The sequence below is a fragment of the Poeciliopsis prolifica genome, unplaced genomic scaffold (genome assembly GCF_027474105.1).
Source record: "Poeciliopsis prolifica strain line A6 unplaced genomic scaffold, Auburn_PproV2 SCAFFOLD139, whole genome shotgun sequence".
Lineage (NCBI taxonomy): Eukaryota > Metazoa > Chordata > Actinopteri > Cyprinodontiformes > Poeciliidae > Poeciliopsis > Poeciliopsis prolifica.
This window is the reverse complement of record NW_026562514.1, coordinates 433,600-453,544: the sequence shown is the minus strand read 5'-3', so window position 1 is coordinate 453,544 and position 19,945 is coordinate 433,600. Positions and strand designations below refer to the sequence as shown.

At 36.5% G+C, this 19,945-nt stretch overlaps 1 protein-coding gene across 1 annotated transcript; it reads left to right on the top strand.

The window, feature by feature from the left end:
* Positions 1-4,360: 4,360 nt before the first annotated feature.
* Positions 4,361-6,626, top strand: LOC129355610 (low affinity immunoglobulin gamma Fc region receptor II-like). Its single transcript, XM_055025195.1, is given in 4 exon segments — positions 4,361-4,469; positions 6,146-6,271; positions 6,274-6,387; positions 6,493-6,626. Coding segments are annotated over 4 exon segments (483 nt in total).
* The last annotated feature ends 13,319 nt before the right edge of the window (positions 6,627-19,945 follow it).

Here is a 19,945-nt window from a genome sequence, read left to right as displayed (position 1 = left end):
AGCAGAACCAGAACCAGAAGACCTGAGAAGGTTGATACAACACCAGAAGAACTTCAATGTATTGCGGCGCTAAACCGTTCAGTGATTTATAGTGTTTTGATTTCTTTTGCTTTAAATTGATTTTTGTTTGTAAATGTCTTTGTTTATTCTTTTAATAACTAAAGCTGAAAAAGGATCAACTTTAAGTAAAGATACCAAACATGTTGCAAGGTACAAAAAAAAGAAAAAAAATACTTCTTGTATTTTACTAGAGCACTTCCTCAAAGCACCCAGCTCTAAGCTGAAACCATTTTACTCAGTTTGTCACGTGTTTTATTATTATTCAGAACTTAACAACATTTAAACATGAACAACATTAAAGCTAAATGTTGTTTCTACTCTGTCATTAGTTTGTAGCTCAGATTGCAGACAGAATACAGACGTAAAGAATATTTAAGTTCCTTGTCTAATAGAAAAAACATCAGATTTAGATTTGAATCAGTGACATGTTAAGTAGGAGTCGCAGCTTAAATACACATGAAACATGATCATCTCCTAATGATGTGATATGATAGATGAAATAACATGAACGCACAAGATGAAATCAATGTTGATTTCATGCAAAACAATCAAGTTTATTTATTGTCCTTGAACAACAAATGAGTCACTGAATATATTTGAAGTGTTTCGTTGAATTATTTGTTTTTCCACCAATGTGTAACCATGGCTACATTTTATTTCTGATGGTTGGACATGAAGTGATGGAGGAACAAGTGTCAAAGTATGCTGTGGTGTCAAGAAACAGCGGAGCTAAGAGTGTGAAATGGAAACAGGGCGTCTGTAAATAGTTTGCATTGAGTTTTATGCTCAGATCCTCTTTAGCTGCTGGTTTCTCAGTTTGTCTCTTGCCAAACCAGAGAGACACATCAGCAGTGTAGGACGTGAAGATGGACAACGTCTTGCTCTGTGTGCTGGACTTCCTGAGTGAGTACATGACTTTTAATCGAGCAGATCGAGGGAAATGCTTGAAATGAGAAGATTAGGATGAGATTCATTTGTTGTGTTCACTTAAAAACATAAACTGAGCAAACATCCATTTTTACGCTGTTTCAGTTCAACTTCAAACTGGCCTAAAGCAAATACAGAAAGACAGCACAGCTATTGACCATTTACTGATAGATCTGATAAAGTACCAATCTTTATTTTTTGCAGTTCTCAGTTTTCTCTGCTGTGGAAAATGTCAAGGTAAATGGAAACTCCTTGTTTCTGAACGTTTATTAAACCATTTGGTTCTGATCAGCTGCATGTCAGCAAGTTTCAGGCTCCTTTATTATCATTTGTTCAGTAAAAGGAAGCAGTGGATTATTATCAATATTTTATATTTTTCTACATGTTCATGTTAACAGCACATTGACTTATAACATTTCATGTGGAATTTTATTTTCCTCTTGTTTTTTTATTAATCCCATCCATTGGCAATAGAGTCCATCCTGACTGTGTCTCCATCATGGTTGAGTCCTGGAGCCTCAGTGACTCTGAGCTGTGAGGTTGAACCTTCATCTGCAGGATGGAGATTCTACTGGTATCAAGCTGTTCCTGATTTATCAAAGAACAACTACAGATATGAGCTGCTAGCTGGTAGCATCAGTGGGACTGTAGAGAACTCCTTCATCATTACTGGACAGAAACACACAGCAGGATTTGCATGTAGAGCTGGAAGAGGAAACCCAGAATATTTCTCTGATTACAGTGAACCAAAGTTCATCTGGTCATCAGGTCAGTTCTGGTTTTCTCCCATCGATGTTCATGTGTTCATCTACTTTATCCATCTATGATTATTACCAATCTTTGAAGTCGGGTCTCAAAGATCAAATTGTCACAATGTCGTCCTAAGAGATATTTCTAATTTGTTAAAAACAACTAAACAACCAAACCAACAATTGTAATCCAGTGGTAAAAATGCAGATAAAATAATGGCTCTATTTAACATAATTGTAGCAAGTCTTTAACGTGTTAGGGTTTAGCCAGAGTTTTATCTGTGTTGATTATTTTCTCCATGTTGTTTTTCAGATCCTCATCCAGCAGCGTCTCTCTCAGTGAGTCCTGACAGAGATCAACATTTCACCTCTGAGTCTGTGACACTGAACTGTGGAGGAAACTCTGCTGAGTGGAGAGTGAAGAAGTTTATAGAAACATTTCAGAGGTTGTTAGATTGCTCCGACTCGTGGAAAATGACTGGATCCTCATGCACCATTAACAGTGACAGGCCCTTTAAATCAGTGTACTGGTGTGAGTCTGTATCAGGAGAGTTCAGCAATGCAGTCAACATCAGCATACATGGTATGTTTTGTTTTGGAGCTACTTAAAATGAAACTAACTGAATTGGTTCAGCTCTTCATTGTGTCTCTTCTTCAAATAAGAATCATCTGTGAATGTTTCTAGCAGAATATTAGACTGTGGTCTGAAAAACTGTAAAAAATATGAAGTTATAATTTCTTGGAAAAATTTTGACATATTCAACATATTTCAGAGTATTTGATTTATTTTAACTGAGTCTCTTCTTCCACCAGATGCACCAGATTCAGTCCTGACTGTGTCTCCATCATGGTTGAATCCTGGAGCCTCAGTAACTCTGAGCTGTGAGGTTAAACCTTCATCTGCAGGATGGAGGTTCTACTGGTACCAAGCTGTTCCTGATTTAGCAAAGAACAACTACAGATATGAGCTGCTAGCTGGTAGCATCAGTGGGACTGTAGAGAACTCCTTCATCATTACTGGACATAAACACACAGCAGGATTTGCATGTAGAGCTGGAAGAGGAAACCCAGAATATTTCACTGATTACAGTGAACCAAAGTTCATCTGGTCATCAGGTCAGTTCTGTTTTGTCCCATAGATGTTCATGTTCATCTACTTTATCCATCTATGATTATTACCAATCTTTGAAGTCGGGTCTCAGAGATCAAATGCTCACAATGCCATCCTAAGAGATATTTCTATTTTGTTATAAACAACCAAAGCAAAAATTGTAATCCAGTGGGAAAAATGCAGACAAAATAATGGCTCTATTTAACATAATTGTAACAAGTCTTTAAAGTGTTAGGGTTTAGCCAGAGTTTTATGTGTTGATTATTTTCTCCATGTTGTTTTTCAGATCCTCATCCAGCAGCGTCTCTCTCAGTGAGTCCTGACAGAGATCAACATTTCACCTCTGAGTCTGTGACACTGAACTGTGAGGAAACTCTGCTGAGTGGAGAGTGAAGCAGTTTATAGAAACATATCAGAGGTTGTTAGATTGCTCCGACTCGTGGAAAATGACTGGATCCTCATGCACCATTAACAGTGTCTGGTCCTTTAAATCAGTGTACTGGTGTGAATCTGGATCAGGAGAGTTCAGCAATGCAGTCAACATCAGCATAGATGGTATGTTTTGTTTTGGAGCTACTTAAAATGAAACTAACTGAATTGGTTCAGCTCTTCAATGTGTCTCTTCTTCAAATAAAAACCATCAGTGAATGTTTCTAGCGGAATATTAGACTGTGGTCTGAAAAACTGTAAAAAATATGGAGTTATAATTTCTTGGAAAGATTTTGACATATTCAACATATTTCAGAGTATTTGATTTATTTTAACTGAATCTCTTCTTCCACCAGATGCACCAGATTCAGTCCTGACTGTGTCTCCATCATGGTTGAGTCCTGGAGCCTCAGTGACTCTGAGCTGTGAGGTTAAACCTTCATCTGCAGGATGGAGGTTCTACTGGTACCAAGCTGTTCCTGATTTATCAAAGAACAACTACAGATATGAGCTGCTAGCTGGTAGCATCAGTGGGACTGTAGAGAACTCCTTCATCATTACTGGACAGAAACACACAGCAGGATTTGCATGTAGAGCTGGAAGAGGAAACCCAGAATATTTCACTGATTACAGTAAACCAAAGTTCATCTGGTCATCAGGTCAGTTCATGTGTTCATCTATTTTATCCATCCAAGATTATTACCAATCTTTGAAGTCAGGTGTCAGAGATCAAATGCTCACAATGCCATCCTTAGTGATATTTCTATTTTGTTATAAACAACCAAAGCAAAAATTGTAATCCAGTGGGAAAAATGCAGACAAAATAATGGCTCTATTTAACATAATTGTAGCAAGTCTTGAACATGTTAGGGTTTAGCCAGAGTTTTATCTGTGTTGATTATTTTCTCCATGTTGTTTTTCAGATCCTCATCCAGCAGCGTCTCTCTCAGTGAGTCCTGACAGAGATCAACATTTCACCTCTGAGTCTGTGACACTGAACTGTGGAGGAAACTCTACTGAGTGGAGAGTGAAGGAGTTTAGAGAATCATATCAGAGGTTGTCAGATTGCTCCGACTCGTGGAAAATGACTGGATCCTCATGCACCATTAACAGTGACAGGCCCTTTAAATCAGTGTACTGGTGTGAGTCTGGATCAGGAGAGTTCAGCAATGCAGTCAACATCAGCATAGATGGTATGTTTTGTTTTGGAGCTACTTAAAATGAAACTAACTGAATTGGTTCAGCTCTTCATTGTGTCTCTTCTTCAAATAAGAACCATCTGTGAATGTTTCTAGTGGAATATTAGACTGTGGTCTGAAAAACTGTAAAAAATATGGAGTTATAATTTCTTGGAAAGATTTTTGACATATTCAACAAGTTACAGAGTATTTGATTTATTTTAACTGAATCTCTTCTTCCAACAGCTCCACCAGTCCTGACTGTGTCTCCATCATGGTTGAGTCCTGGAGCCTCAGTGACTCTGAGCTGTGAGGTTGAACCTTCATCTGCAGGATAGAGGTTCTACTGGTATCAAGCTGTTCCTGATTTATCAAAGAACAACTACGGATATGAGCTGCTAGCTGGTAGCATCAGTGGGACTGTAGAGAACTCCTTCATCATTACTGGACAGAAACACACAGCAGGATTTGCATGTAGAGCTGGAAGAGGAAACCCAGAATATTTCTGATTACAGTGAACCAAAGTTCATCTGGTCATCAGGTCAGTTCTGGTTTTCTCCCATCGATGTTCATGTGTTCATCTACTTTATCCATCTATGATTATTACCAATCTTTGAAGTCGGGTCTCAGAGATCAAATTGTCACAATGTCGTCCTAAGAGATATTTCTAATTTGTTAAAAACAACAAAACAACCAAACCAACAATTGTAAACCAGTGGTAAAAATGCAGATAAAATAATGGCTCTATTTAACATAATTGTAGCAAGTCTTGAACATGTTCGGATTTAGCCAGAGTTTTATCTGTGTTGATTATTTTCTCCATATTGTTTTTCAGATCCTCATCCAGCAGCGTCTCTCTCAGTGAGTCCTGACAGAGATCAACATTTCACCTCTGAGTCTGTGACACTGAACTGTGGAGGAAACTCTGCTGAGTGGAGAGTGAAGAAGTTTATAGAAACATATCAGAGGTTGTTAGATTGTTCCAATTCGTGGGGAATGACTGGATCCTCATGCACCATTAACAGTGTATGGTTCTTTAAAGCAGTATACTGGTGTGAATCTGGATCAGGAGAGTTCAGCAAAGCAGTCAACATCAGCATATATGGTATGTTAATACATGTATTATTTTATTCACTAGAGGAATTTTACAGCTTTCCAGAAATTAGAGACTGAATACAGTCGACACTGAATGCATCCATGATGAAGCAGAAATGAAATATCAGTTTGAATACATTTCACATGATATGTTCTCTGTTGCACTTTTGATTGTTGGATCTGATGAATGAATGAGTTGGAAGAGCAGGAGTTATAACTTCAAAGAATATTTTTTTATTCCTGTTTTGCTTTTTTTTACATTTAAAAACACATCAGTCTTCCACCAAAATCAGAAAGGCTTAGTTTTTGATCTGAAATTAGATCTTTTCATTCAATCTGGTTCTAATAACATTAAATCTTCATTGTTGTTTCAGCTGCTGTTATAAATGTCGATGCACATAAATGCTACATAGTTCACTACCGATAATAATAGTGAAATGTAAATATTTATTTGGCAAATTTTACAACTGAAATAAAAGATGCTAAAGATAAAATGTAAAACATCAATGATAAAAATCATGTGTTTATGTTTTTCTCTAATTGTCTCCAGCAGCTGATTTCTGACTGAAGCTTCATTTTCTCTGACTGGTTCACAGATGAAGATCTTCTCCTGGTGAGCCCCGTCCATCCTGTGACTGAAGGAGCTTCTGTCACTCTGAGCTGCAGACTGAGAGGAGAAAACAAACTTTCTAATGTGATTTTCTATCATAATGACAAACTGATCCAAATGACAGCAGAGGAGAGCTGAATATCTCTGCAGTGTCTCAGTCAGATGAAGGTTTCTACAAGTGTCAACATTCAGGAGACGTTTCACCTCAGAGCTGGATGGCTGTTAAAGGTGAGATTCTTAATACACTGATCTTCTTGAATGGTTGTTTTAGTGTTTTTGTCTTGTGCGCTATCGTTGTCACAAGTAATATTCCTCATTGCTCTCTAAACACAGCTGACTCCGGACCCGGAAGCTCTTCTTTCCCTGTCCTGTTTGTCACCAGATCAGTGATTGGAGTCGTCGTTCTCATTCTCCTGCTGCTGATTTGTTACGTCGAAAAGCCAAAATGTGAGGGCGTCTTCTTCTAACTCGGTCATATTTCAACTGGAGCACATTAACGCCATATACGCATTTGCATTTTTAAATAGACAGCACTTTCACCAAAAATCTTCTTTTGTGAACAAGGTTGCGGTTCGGAGCAGCCAGTCGGTCAGGATGAACATCTGCATCAAGTTTACTCCTCTCTCCTGCATGGTCAGTCTTTCACTGAGTCCTGAATGTCAACTAATCTTTAAAACAGATTTTAATCAGAAAACATTTCCATCCATCCAGTCCAACTTTAATAGAATGTGTATTTCTTCTGCTGAAAATTTAAACCTGTTAATTTGTTAAGCTTCCATCTGCATCACAGACAAAGATTGACTAATTAATCTTGTGTTGGACTTTCATTGACCTTTAGGCGACCTTTGTGTCTATGAAACAATCGAAGGCCCTGAAAACTCTGGAAACGGTGCAGTATAAAGTTGACTCTATCAAATAATGTTGGAGCCTTTGCAATTATACCATAACTCATCAACAATATAGTCAGTTTCAGTATTTTTAGTTCAGAATGAAGGTGTTTCTGTTTCGTGTGTCTCTTGATTCAGAGCAACAATCTGGTAACAACAACATTTGTGTTTCCTCTGATCGTGTGAACAGGGCAACTTGATGATTCAGAGAAGATCTCTGACAAAGTTGATGCGACTTCAGAATGAAAATAAAAGTTGGTAAAAAAAATAATAAAATCTCATCTGTAACGGTTTATTAAATCCTCTAAATTGTTTCTGCTCTGATATTTTCCTCATATTTTTAATTTTGAAAATCCAGCGCAGTGTCAAAGTTTGTATTTTTTTCCTAAGTTGAAGTCCTGCTGCACATCACTGCTGTGACAGTCTTTAACAAAAACTGCCGAGCATAGACTTCATCCAATGGAGTGAAATTGATTCAGAGCCAAATCAGTTTAGAGCAGGTTCTGAATCAACACTTTTTAAATATTTTCATAATTTTTATCTGAATTACTTTGCTCACTTGCAAATAATGTCGTAGAATGAACCTTTAATATGTCCCATCAGTGACATTGACTCTCTCTTGTCTTTCAGGTCCATGAAATGAAGTTCAACAAAATCACAAGAGGAAAATCTAAATTTACTCACCATTAGACCTTCACCTGTTACAACTCTCTGTCATGTGAAAATAGAGGATCCATATATATATATATATATATATATATATATATATATATATATATATATATATATATATATATATATATATATATATATATATATATATATATATATATATATATATATATATATATATATATATATATATATATATATATATATATATATATATATATTTCATATTTACTTTCTGATTTTTTTTTTCCATGTATATTATGTATTGCATTTGTTGTCAACGTAGGGAATTAGAGTTTTCTGGAGCTTTATTGGCATTTTTTATTATATCTTATATACAATCAAATGGATCGACCAGAGCTGGTGCCTGAACTTCAGCAGCCTTTTTAGAGCCTGACTGTAATGGAATGATAGCGCCATCCAGAGGACGGTAGTAAAATGGCTGATCGTCCATGTGATACAGCAACAGCAAATAAGAGTTAATTGTAAACTTTGGTCTAAGTGTAATCCAGAGTATGTATATTCTGTGTATAATCTTCTTTCATAAAAACCTTTACTACTTACCACTCCAACATTTTTCTTGTTCCTGTGTTTGAGAGTAAAAAGGTGAATCCAGCGTTTAGTGTGAGCAGGGAATCAGCTCCAGTCTGAACTCAGCATGTCGGATCTGATTTCATCAGGATTTTTGTCGAGTGGCTTGTCAGAAGCACACACTGTGATTCTGTCAGTCTATGTCACTGCTTTTAGCTGTTTTGTCATTTGTCTTAAAACTTGTGCACATGTTTTGATCTCTTTGACTTTTCAAGAACCAGGTTGTTGTGTGGTTCCGGCTGAAAATGAGATCTGGATCTCAATGGGGTTTTACCTGGATGAATAAATAAAAATAAAATACATTTTTTAACCATTAGAGTTTGTTGGGTGTCTGTATATGTCTAAAAGAGTCGGAAAGTTTCTAACCTCTTTTTCACGGTTATCAGACATGCAGATGTTATAACTCGGGTTCATGAGGTTTAATTGTTTGACAAATTAAGACGGTTGTTGGATTACATGAAATCCAACAAAGAGTTCATAAAAAAGGGTGTGTCTCAGATTATTCAGTCGGTTTCCAATTGGGTTTAAAACACAGAGAGAAAAACAAACACTACAACACGTTTGTTACTCTAAATTTACGTAAGGTATGTTGGGGTTTCATGGGATTTTCTTCAGGAATCTGGATGTTCATGACTGGAATCGGTTTTGGATGCACAAACCGACCGAACCTGTTGGACCTTAATCAGCTCTGTGGTCACAAGAGGTTTGGAGAATCGGCCGACGATCCTTAAACCGTCCTCTCATCTTGTCTCGACCACTGCCCTAACGCCCTCTGACTCTGAGGGCTATGGTAACATTTACATATCCCTTCAAAATGAGGTACATATGCGCCACAAAAACGAACATTTTACTTTCACGAAAACTTTGACTCATGATAGCGACTGAGCTTGTTTCTCTGCAACGAGACGGTTCCATCTGGGAGTGAAGGAAAACAATAACTCCCAGAGTGATGCAGGGTATCATGCTGTCTAAGGAGCGAAGCCATTTGAAGCTTCGTTGCCTCACTAGCGAGTCGGTCACCATTTCGCCCGGAGCAGCTTGGAATGGGAATGCTTAAATAAATATATATATCAAAATTCTAATGACCTTTGTGGACATTGAAATTAATTGAGTCATTTTATAGGTTATGGTTCTTCTACTTCATGTAAAATCTATGTACATGATTCTAGAAATGTGGTGGCTCCAGATTTTCCTTTAGTTGTTATATGGGCGACTGTGGCTGAGTGGCAGAGTTGTCGTCTTGTAATCGGAAGGTTGTAGGTTCGATTCCAAATTGCCTACCGGTCTGCGTATCGGTGTATGAATGTGTGTGTGAATGGGTGAATGTGTCTCTAGTGTAAAGCGCTTTGAGTGGTCAAAATGACTGGAAAAGCGCAATAGAAGTTCAGTCCATTTACCATTTATACAGATAATGACCCTGGGACTCACAAAGTCGCTAAAACTAATCTAGCCGTTAACAAGTGTGGTTATTCTTAGAGAGAGGGCGACCGTTAACAGAAGTGGTTATTGGGGTTATGCAGTTGTGAGGGCGACTCAACTGATTGCTTCTTTACTGAAAAGGGTCATAACTTCTGGATTGTAGGTAGTTAGAGCTAAACCAGTATTTCTCAACCAGCTTAGACAGATTGTCCCTCACAGCCTCATTGCAGGGTAATATCAGGTTCTAGGGACTTTCTGGACCCGTTAGACGGAGAGCTGGTCAGTAGTCAGCCCAGAGGAGTTGTGTGGGTTAGGGCGGGCTGGCTATTGCGTAATAAGAAACAGATGTTAAATTGATGAAGACTAACATGACACTGAACACATTTTCAGTATAAACTGATTGTTGCTCAAACAGCATCTCTTCTTTTCTGTTATTCTTCCACAATACATTTTTCTGCTGGGAAACCAGGGAATAAAAACCTGCTGTGTTTTTTCCTTCCACACCAGAAAAAACCTCAAAACAATTTGTGGTTTTCTGTTTATGTTGTCATGGTGACACATTTATACAGAACTTGGAAAAAAATCTTTATTTACATCAAATTTTTATACCAAGTTCAGTTTTTTTTTTTTTTTTTTTTTTGCATTGGTGAACGCGATGAACAGAGTTAAAAACAGGAGGCATCTCAGGAGACATTAGAAAAATAGTTTACTATTATTATTATTAATAATAATAATAATATTTATAATAATTATTATGATTAATCAATCATAAGAAATTATTATTAATAATGGGTTTATTACAATAAACTTATAATAAATAATATGGTGTCATTAACAATATTAACTATAATATTATTACAATTAATAATCATTATATTATTATTAATAATATAATAATATTGATTAAAATTAATATAATAATAATATAATAATAATAATAATAATAATAATAATAATAATAATAATAATAATAATAATAATAATAATAATAATAATCCAAAGATTTATAAAGGACAAAATAATCTGAGCTCATAAAAGAGATCAAAGAAACAAAAACTGTACTGAAAAAAAGCAAACTGGCTGCTCAAATATAACTTTAATTAAACTTCAGCTTTAATAACATAAAGCTACATTATTTTTAAAGTTAATTTTGAAACAAATTTATATCAGATAATGATTTCTTGGTTGTCAAGTTGTCATAGCGACGACATTTTGAATCATATCAACTTTGTATTGAAAGTGTCATGATTTACTGAATGACACTTTATGACAACAATCATAAATATTCATGAAGACTTATTCATGTTCATGGCAGGTGTTATGACAGTCTTATTCACAACCCGTCAAATAAAATGTTACCAACTTTTCTGAACAAAGAAAACACAAATTCCCCCTGCCAGCAGGAACTAGTGGTGTCGTCCAATCAGCATGCAAGCCTGCTGAGCCCTGACCAACGTCTTTGGTCTGGCAACTCCAAGGCAGGTAAGAACCGGCAAGAAACAACAAGAGTTTGTCTTACAACAAAATTAACGTTAACTTGAAATAAATACATATGTTAACTAAATGTGCACGCTAACAAATAGAACAAATGGCATTTTGCCAGAATACCAACCCAGTTATGGATAACTACAGTCCAGTCAACTATCCTGACTGAAGAAAATGTTTTGTCCATTTTTTGTGCTCAGATTAGGTGTTTTTCTTGTTGGTGTTTTTGTTTTTTTTGTTTTGTTTTGAGGTTTTTTTGGACTGAATCAAAATGAGTTTATTTCACAAAACTGCAATAGAAACTCTGTTTTCCCTTCACACGAGTCACATGATCAACAAGCAAATGTTACCACTGGTGGAAATGACAAATAAAACGAAAGGAAGTGTACATAGCTCTCTGATCTCGGCCGGGGGACCAGGGGACGGCTCCCAGGGTTGGGCCCCGTCCCAAGGAGTTCCCAGAAAATGCCCAGCCTGGTGCCAGTTGCCTGGCCAAAGTCCAATCAGCGTCCTTCTGGGTACACTGTTCCCAGATCCTGTATCTTGTCCAGGACTTCCCTTTTGTCACCTAACCTTATTCGCAACCCGTCAAATAAAGTGTTACCAACTTTTCTCAACAAAGAAAACACAAATTCCCTCTGCCAGCAGGAACTAGTGGTGTCGTCCAAAGTGGAGAAAGAAATGAAACAATCACAGGCTGTGATTGAAAACATGCAACCGCCTCTAAAGAGGCCTCTAAAGAGGCGGTTTTATGGTGACTCCATTCATGAGCGAGATGCATACCTTCTCCACAGTGCAATTCCCCCCACCACAACCAATCCTACCCCTACCACCGCACCAAGTCCAATAGTGAGTTTCTTGAAGAAACTACCCTCCTTCTTTTCTTCTGTAATCACTTTTGTCTCGTCCTCCACTTCATTTACTGTATCTGTGTTCACAGCCTTTGATTCTCTCTTATCCTTTTCTATTTCCACAAGCATTACTCTGTTTACCACATCATCAATTACATCCTCAACTTCTTTCTTATCCTTTTCTTTTTCCACTAGCATTACTCTGTTCAACACACCATCAATTACATCCTGAACTTCTCTCTTATCCTTTTCTTTTTCCACTTGTATCACTCTGTTTAACACACCATCAATCAAATCCTGAATTTCTTTCTTATCCTTCTCTATTTCCACTTGCATTACTCTGTCCAACACACCGTCAAGCACATCCTGTACGTCTTTCTTATCTTTATCTTTCTTCACTTGCTCCATTACTCCATTTAAAATATCATCAATCACAATCTGTGACTCTCTCTCTGCCTCCAATTTTATCTCATCTTGTCGTTCCATCATTTCTAATTCCTTCTCTAGTTGAAGGACTTCATTTTCTAATTCCGCAATCTGTCTTTCCAGTTTTCTTCTTGTGAAAGCAGTGGAGAATAATTTGATAAATCAATCATCTCAGAAATCGTTTCTAAGTAAATCTCTTTATCCATTTTTATTGTGATTCGTTGGTTTCAAAAGTAGTCTGCTGTGGAAGCTCACTGACTAAATGTGTCTGTTTCGTACCAAAATTCAAGATTGAAGTATTGTGATGTAATAGAGAGCAGCGTGATGTCACAAATTGATGTCACAGCCTCAGTAGAACAAATGGCAAACTCATCAAGTTTGAATGAAAACAATCTGGGGTTTTTTTGTTGTTTTTTTTTTTACCTTATTTCAAACAAATAACATGCATACAGAGGTTAACTCAACGTCATATATTCAAATATAATAAAAACAAATAAAGAACAATTACAGATATTGAGGGTGTTGATGTTAAAGTCTAGAAAGACAAAAGTTAAATAAATGTAAAGATACATTAGTGAAATATAATGATGTGTACTTTTTCAATTAGGTTTTCATAACAAAATGTCAAAAATATATTCAAATACATATGAAAATTTTACATTATAGCAAAAACAACAATAAAGGCAACAAAAGAAAAGAAAAACTAAACAGTGATCTGCTTATGAGAAGTCAGTTCTAGAAGAGTTGAAAAGCTTTTGTTACTCCAAGTGAATCGGAGTAAGTAGGATGACGATGTCTCCAAATATCTACTGAATTTAGCCGGTTAGAGAAATCCAAAATATGGTTCTGTCCATTTCTATCCAGTTGAGTGGAAAAGACCACATTAAAACCTCCCCCTAAAACAGTGCTTCTCAAATAGTGGGGAGGCTCCGTCAAGGGACGTTTGTAGCGTCCCGGTTGAATGCATGGTCTCTCAAACTGATGGTTCACAATGTTTATTGAATGCCTTTTTATGTGAACACACCGTAAGAGCTACAAAACATACAAATAACATACATTAATAACTCAAACAGTGTTGTTTTCACATTTTACTTTTACATATAAATCCTTTTTCTTACATTCTGTAATTAAACCTTCTGTCATAAAATAAAGCGCAACATATTAACTTTTAACGGTTAATTAACGAATATTAGTACCGTATAATTGTAAAATACAACCGTCATGCCTAATAGCAAATTACACGTTTCAAAGTAAAACTAAACATATTAAAAACTTTCACCTTGTTCTCCATCAACCAAGCGCCAACCAACTGACTGTCTACAGCCTAATTTGAACCACTCCTTCATTAGCTTTACTCCGACCTGAGCGCTCTCTCTTTCTGCGCGATGACCAGCAGTTAATTATCAGTTAATTGTCTAACGTTTGCGTCACACTTCACCACTCTTCCGTTTCAAACCCTTTCAAAATAAAAGCATAAATTCTTATGTCAACAAATACTCGTTTTTAAATGAGGATACACAAAATACTAAAAAGGTCATTTACAGCGTTTGATTTCGGGAAACATGCTTTTTTATTTTTTTATTTTCATTTTTTATTTACTGTCCAAGAATAACGTGCAATTGCACCTCCACTACCTTAGGGGGCAGTGGTGCTCTCATTGGCAGAGTCTGCAGGGAGCATTCGCTTTGTGGTGTCGGGGTTTTGTTTGCACTGAGCATGCGCGCTTTGCACACAGCGCAGATTACGAGCACGAAGTGCAGACATGAAGTTTAGCAAACCCTCAAGTCACACCATAAAAAATATATAACAGGGATGAGAAGACAGGCGGAGAGACAGAGATAAAGAGACTCCCAAAATGTCACCTACTGTCTGATTGAATTTAAAAATCCTGGACACAGAAGTGAGTTCCTCTTCTAAATGCATTATGCATCAAGAGAAATCTACTCTGAGCTTCACTTAAATCTGAGTTTATTTGTTTTGGGTTTTTTTTTGTCACGATCTCATCAGGAAGACATGCTGAACCAGAAGAGGGCGCTGTTTACTCTGAGGTTAACAGAACCTCTCCAGGTACAGTGTGTTTGTACTAAAATCTCTCATGAGGTCAGATATTTCTGAACAATATTAAAGTTTAGTTACAGTTTTTTCTTTTCCCCACAGCACATTTTCACTCATCTCTGCTGTAGATCTTGATCTAAATTGAAACTTTTCACAATAATTCTGGAACGGAGCAGACGTGTTTTCTGTAAACTGGTTGAAAACTATTTTCTCAAACATTGAATTAACATGTTCACTGGTACAGACGGAGACAGAATCTCCAGCAGCATTTGTTGTTAAACTCACATTTGCACCATGTTTGGTTTTACATAAATCCTCTCTTCTTCCTTCACAGGGGAGCTGAGACCTGCAACATCCGACGTCGTTTATTCTGCAGTAAGAAGAAATATGCATGAAGAAACCGCAATATAGGCCTCATCTTTTATTACAAAAAAGATACCAGAACTATAATCTTACCTACTGAAATTAGAAGCATATTTCTGTTACGCACCAATCTGACCAACTACTTTGCCATCATGTTCCATAGTTTTTGTAATTGCCCACAATTTCCCATTTGTCAAACATTCAATGTTCTTTTTGAGTTTCATGCAACTCAGTGATGAATCTGTCCATTGCCTTTTAGATTACAGATGTGCATTAAAAGTAAATCACAGCACTTCCTGATTTAAAAAAGGAAAAAAAAAAACACCCCGAACACACTGACGCTGATTTAGTGACATGTTCTCATTGCAATTTTGAGAAATCTTTCTGAGCTAAACCGTTTTAAATCTCAGATGACAGGAATGAAACATTTTACATTTTCACAATTTATGAAGAAATTACAGAGCTAAAATACCAGCAGAGGCCCAGCGCCTGGTCTCTGTCTTTCTATCTAACCATCTTTCTATCATTTGTACAGAGATGATTACACTGAATGTCTTTTATATGTTTTTGCTTCTGCTGTAGCTGCAGCCCAGATACCTGGGTGAATAAACTATGAACACCATGAATCGTCCTGGAAACAATTTGCTCCCATCTGGCTGTCAGAGTTTGAACAACTTAGTTATTTTACATTGTTCATATGTGATTTGCTGTGATGATGAACCAGGATGAACTGCACAGAAATCGTGTAGTAAATAAGATTCAGAAGATTGTTTAAGCCATAGTGGCATCAATGAAATGAAGATAAAAAAATAGCTTACTATTTATATGCCTGTTATTAAAAGTGCTATTCATTTCCATCATGCCTGTATTGTTTTGACAAATTATAACTGATCTATCCAAAATAAATGTGTGCCTAATTCACATGTATCAACAGGATCTGTTTTCACAAAGAGGGTAAAATGTATGAAGTGTCACAATATTTGGGATTTTAGTTTTGTTTTATTTTGGTTAAACAAAATAAAACTAAACTACACAAAAATCTCTTGGACTCAACCTGGAATGCTAATTAGAGGACACACTTTAATCACGTCCTTTTGGTCAAATCACTTTTTATATTTGCTGGAGGTGGTTTAATGTTTGTTCCTTGGTTTGCTTTTGAAGATGATTTAGTTGAACCACAATTCAACAATAATGGGGGAGGAAGTGCAATAATTTACTATAAACCCGGCAACGGCTACTATGTATGCGAGAACAAGCTTGCACATATTTATTTATTTATTTTTTTTTTTACTTGAACCGATGTGAGAGACGCTGACTCACATGAAAAAAGAAGTGAGATCTGACAAGTCATGTTCACACTCTGAGCTTAGTTTATGTCCACTTCTTAGAATCAAGAATGAGCTTAATTTACAGAAGCAGCACACAGAGGTGTCAAAAAAAAGAGACGTCTGTGTTCTGCTGATAAGCCCTTTTGCAGAAGCAGGAAGCATTAAGCAGGCCTAATGCTGGTGCCTTTGCAATGCCGCTTTCCACCATTTATGAAGACAAAGTAGTGATGGCAAAAAAATTATTTATTTTACAGTATTTGGTGTAACTTGAAGTCCACAAGTTTTATCACATGGCTGGTTGGGATTTAAAGGCACTCAGTATTTCAGCTGTTTTGCAGTTTTATGGACGTTTGTTCCAGATTTGTGGTGCAGAGAATCTTAAAGCTGCTTCTCCATGTTTGGTTCTGGTTCTGGGGATGCAGAGCAGAACCTGAACCAGAAGACCTTAGAAGGTTGATACAACACCAGAAGAACTTCAATGTATTGCGGCGCTAAACCGTTCAGTGATTTATAGTGTTTTGATTTCTTTTGCTTTAAATTGATTTTTGTTTGTAAATGGCTTTGTTTATTATTTTAATAACTAAAGCTGAAAAAGGATCAACTTTAAGTAAAGATACCAAACATGTTGCAAGGTACAAAAAAAAAGAAAAAAAATACTTCTTGTATTTTACTAGAGCACTTCCTCAAAGCACCCAGCTCTAAGCTGACTCCATTTTACTCAGTTTGTCACGTGTTTTATTATTAAATTAACATTTAAATATGAACAACATTAAAGCTAAATGTTGTTTCTACTCTGTCATTAGTTTGTAGCTCAGATTGCAGACAGAATACAGACGTAAAGAATATTTAAGTTCCTTGTCTAATAGAAAATCATCAGATTTAGATTTTAAATCAGTGACATGTTAAGTAGGAGTCGCAGCTTAAATACACATGAAAACATGATCATCTCCTAATGATGTGATATGATAGATAGATGAAATAACATGAACGCTCAAAATGAAATCAATGTTGATTTTATGCAAAACAATCAAGTTTATTTATTGTACATGAACAACAAATGAGTGACTGAATATATTTGAAGTGTTTCATTGAATTATTTGTTTTTCCACCAAAGTGTAACCATGGATACATTTTATTTCTGACGGTTGGACATGAAGTGATGGAGGAACAAGTGTCAAAGTATGCTGTGGTGTCAAGAAACAGCAGAGCTAAGAGTGTGAAATGAAAACAGGGCGTCTGTAAATAGTTTGCATTGAGTTTTATGCTCAGATCCTTTTTAGCTGCTGGTTTGTCAGTTTGTCTCTTGCCAAACCAGAGAGACACATCACCAGTGTAGGACGTGAAGATGGACAACGTCTTGCTCTGTGTGCTGGACTTCCTGAGTGAGTACATGACTTTTAATCGAGCAGATCGAGGGAAATGCTTGAAATGAGAAGATTAGGATGAGATTCATTTGTGTGTTCACTTAAAAACATAAACTGAGCAAACATCCATTTTTACGCTGTTTCAGTTCAACTTCAAACTGGCCTAAAGCAAATACAGAAAGACAGCACAGCTATTGACCATTTACTAATCGATCTAATAAAGTACCGATCTTTATTTTTTGCAGTTCTCAGTTTTCTCTGCTGTGGAAAATGTCAAGGTAAATGGAAACTCCTTGTTTCTGAACGTTTATTGAACCATTTGGTTCTGATCAGCTGCATGTCAGCAAGTTTCAGGCTCCTTTAGTATCATTTGTTCAGTAAAAGGAAGCAGTGGATTATTATCAATTTTTATATTTTCTACATGTTCATGTTAACAGCACATTGACTTATAACATTTCATGTGGAATTTTATTTTCCTCTTGTTTTTTTATTAATCCCATCCATTGGCAATAGAGTCCATCCTGACTGTGTCTCCATCATGGTTGAGTCCTGGAGCCTCAGTGACTCTGAGCTGTGAGGTTAAACCTTCATCTGCAAGATGGAGGTTCTACTGGTATCAAGCTGTTCCTGATTTATCAAAGAACAACTACAGATATGAGCTGCTAGCTGGTAGCATCAGTGGGACTGTAGAACTCCTTCATCATTACTGGACAGAAACACACAGCAGGATTTGCATGTAGAGCTGGAAGAGGAAACCCAGAATATTTCTCTGATTACAGTGAACCAAAGTTCATCTGGTCATCAGGTCAGTTCTGGTTTTGTCCCATCGATGTTCATGTGTTCATCTATTTTATCTATCCATGATTATTATTAGTCTTTGAAGTCGGATCTCAGAGATCAAATGCTCACAATGTCATCCTAAGAGATATTTCTAATTTGTTACAAACAAACATTGAAATAAACTCCATACATAATCTAAATTGTATATGATTTAATGATATCTGCTGTAACACGGCAGATTTAGGTGATTTTATGTTTCTCTCAGGGCTCAGTGTTCTTGGGTTGGGTTTGTATATTTCTGTGTTTTTCTGTTCCTCTTTTAGTTTCTTCAGTCGTGTTCAAGCTCACTTTAGTTTAACCCTTCTTGATCCCTCCAGTTTTATCATTTTAGGTTACTTATTTTGGTTAGATCTGTCTCGTTCTTGTCTTCCTTTATGTCAGTCCATTGTAATTTCTAGTCATGAAATTCAGCACACATATAGGAATTCACAGGATCTTTAAAAATCTCTTGAACCCTGGGTCCAAATCCAACAGGATGTCGGCCATTTTGGATCAAAGCCACCATTTTATGTTTTTTCAACATTCATCTGAGCAAACTCCTCCCACAGCTTTTGACAAACAGACTTTCAGCATCACTCAGTCTGAAGGCATTGAAGATGAAAAATTATCAAAACTGTTTTGCTGCATCAGAGCATGCAGGCGAATCAAAGCCTCAAATTCTGACCATTCACCATAAAACACCAAGTTGGAACAAATTGCAAACGATCCCACAGCTGTATGACATGTTATGTTTGACATAATAGACCAGAACTGAACACATTCTCATGCTAATATGGTGACATCACCTTTGTCTAATTCTTTCTTCTTCAGTTCTCTTCTTCTCTTCCTCCACACTTTTTCCAGCTTTGTCAACAAACTTTGTTGTCTAATTTTAAATCCTTTGCACTGTCCACTGCAATTGGTAAGAAACAAGATTTTTAAAATGTTTTCATTCCAAGAAGTCAACAACAAAATGCAATTAGAATAATAAGCAGTTTTATTTAGCCGTCTTATTCTAATTGTGTCCTATTTATGTTTCCAGTCTGACAATAAAAGAGCAACGTAGTTTAACAGAACCGTCTGTGAAACTTCAACCCCTGAAATAGTCCTAAATATTTTTCTATTTTAACTATTATATTCCTGTGTTTATTGTAAGTAAAACTAACTATAGGACTTTGCTAAACCTCCTAAAAATTACACAATTTATTGTCTGCAAGCAATTAATGGACTCATTAAACCATAACCATCCTTCTCCTGCAGGTTGCATCCCAGGTCCCTCCTGGAGATCCTCCTCATGGATTGCCGTATTATTTGTGTCTTTACACGGGTCATGGTAGAATGTGAGGGATTGTCCTAAGAACCTTTACAACAAATCTAGTTGTTTTCTGGCAATCAGCTGACGACTAAACAACCAAACCAAAAATTTTAATCCAGTGGTAAAAATGCAGAGATAAAATAATGGCTCTATTTAACGTAATGGTAGCAGGTCTTTAACATGTTAGGGTTTAGCCTGAGTTTTATCTGTG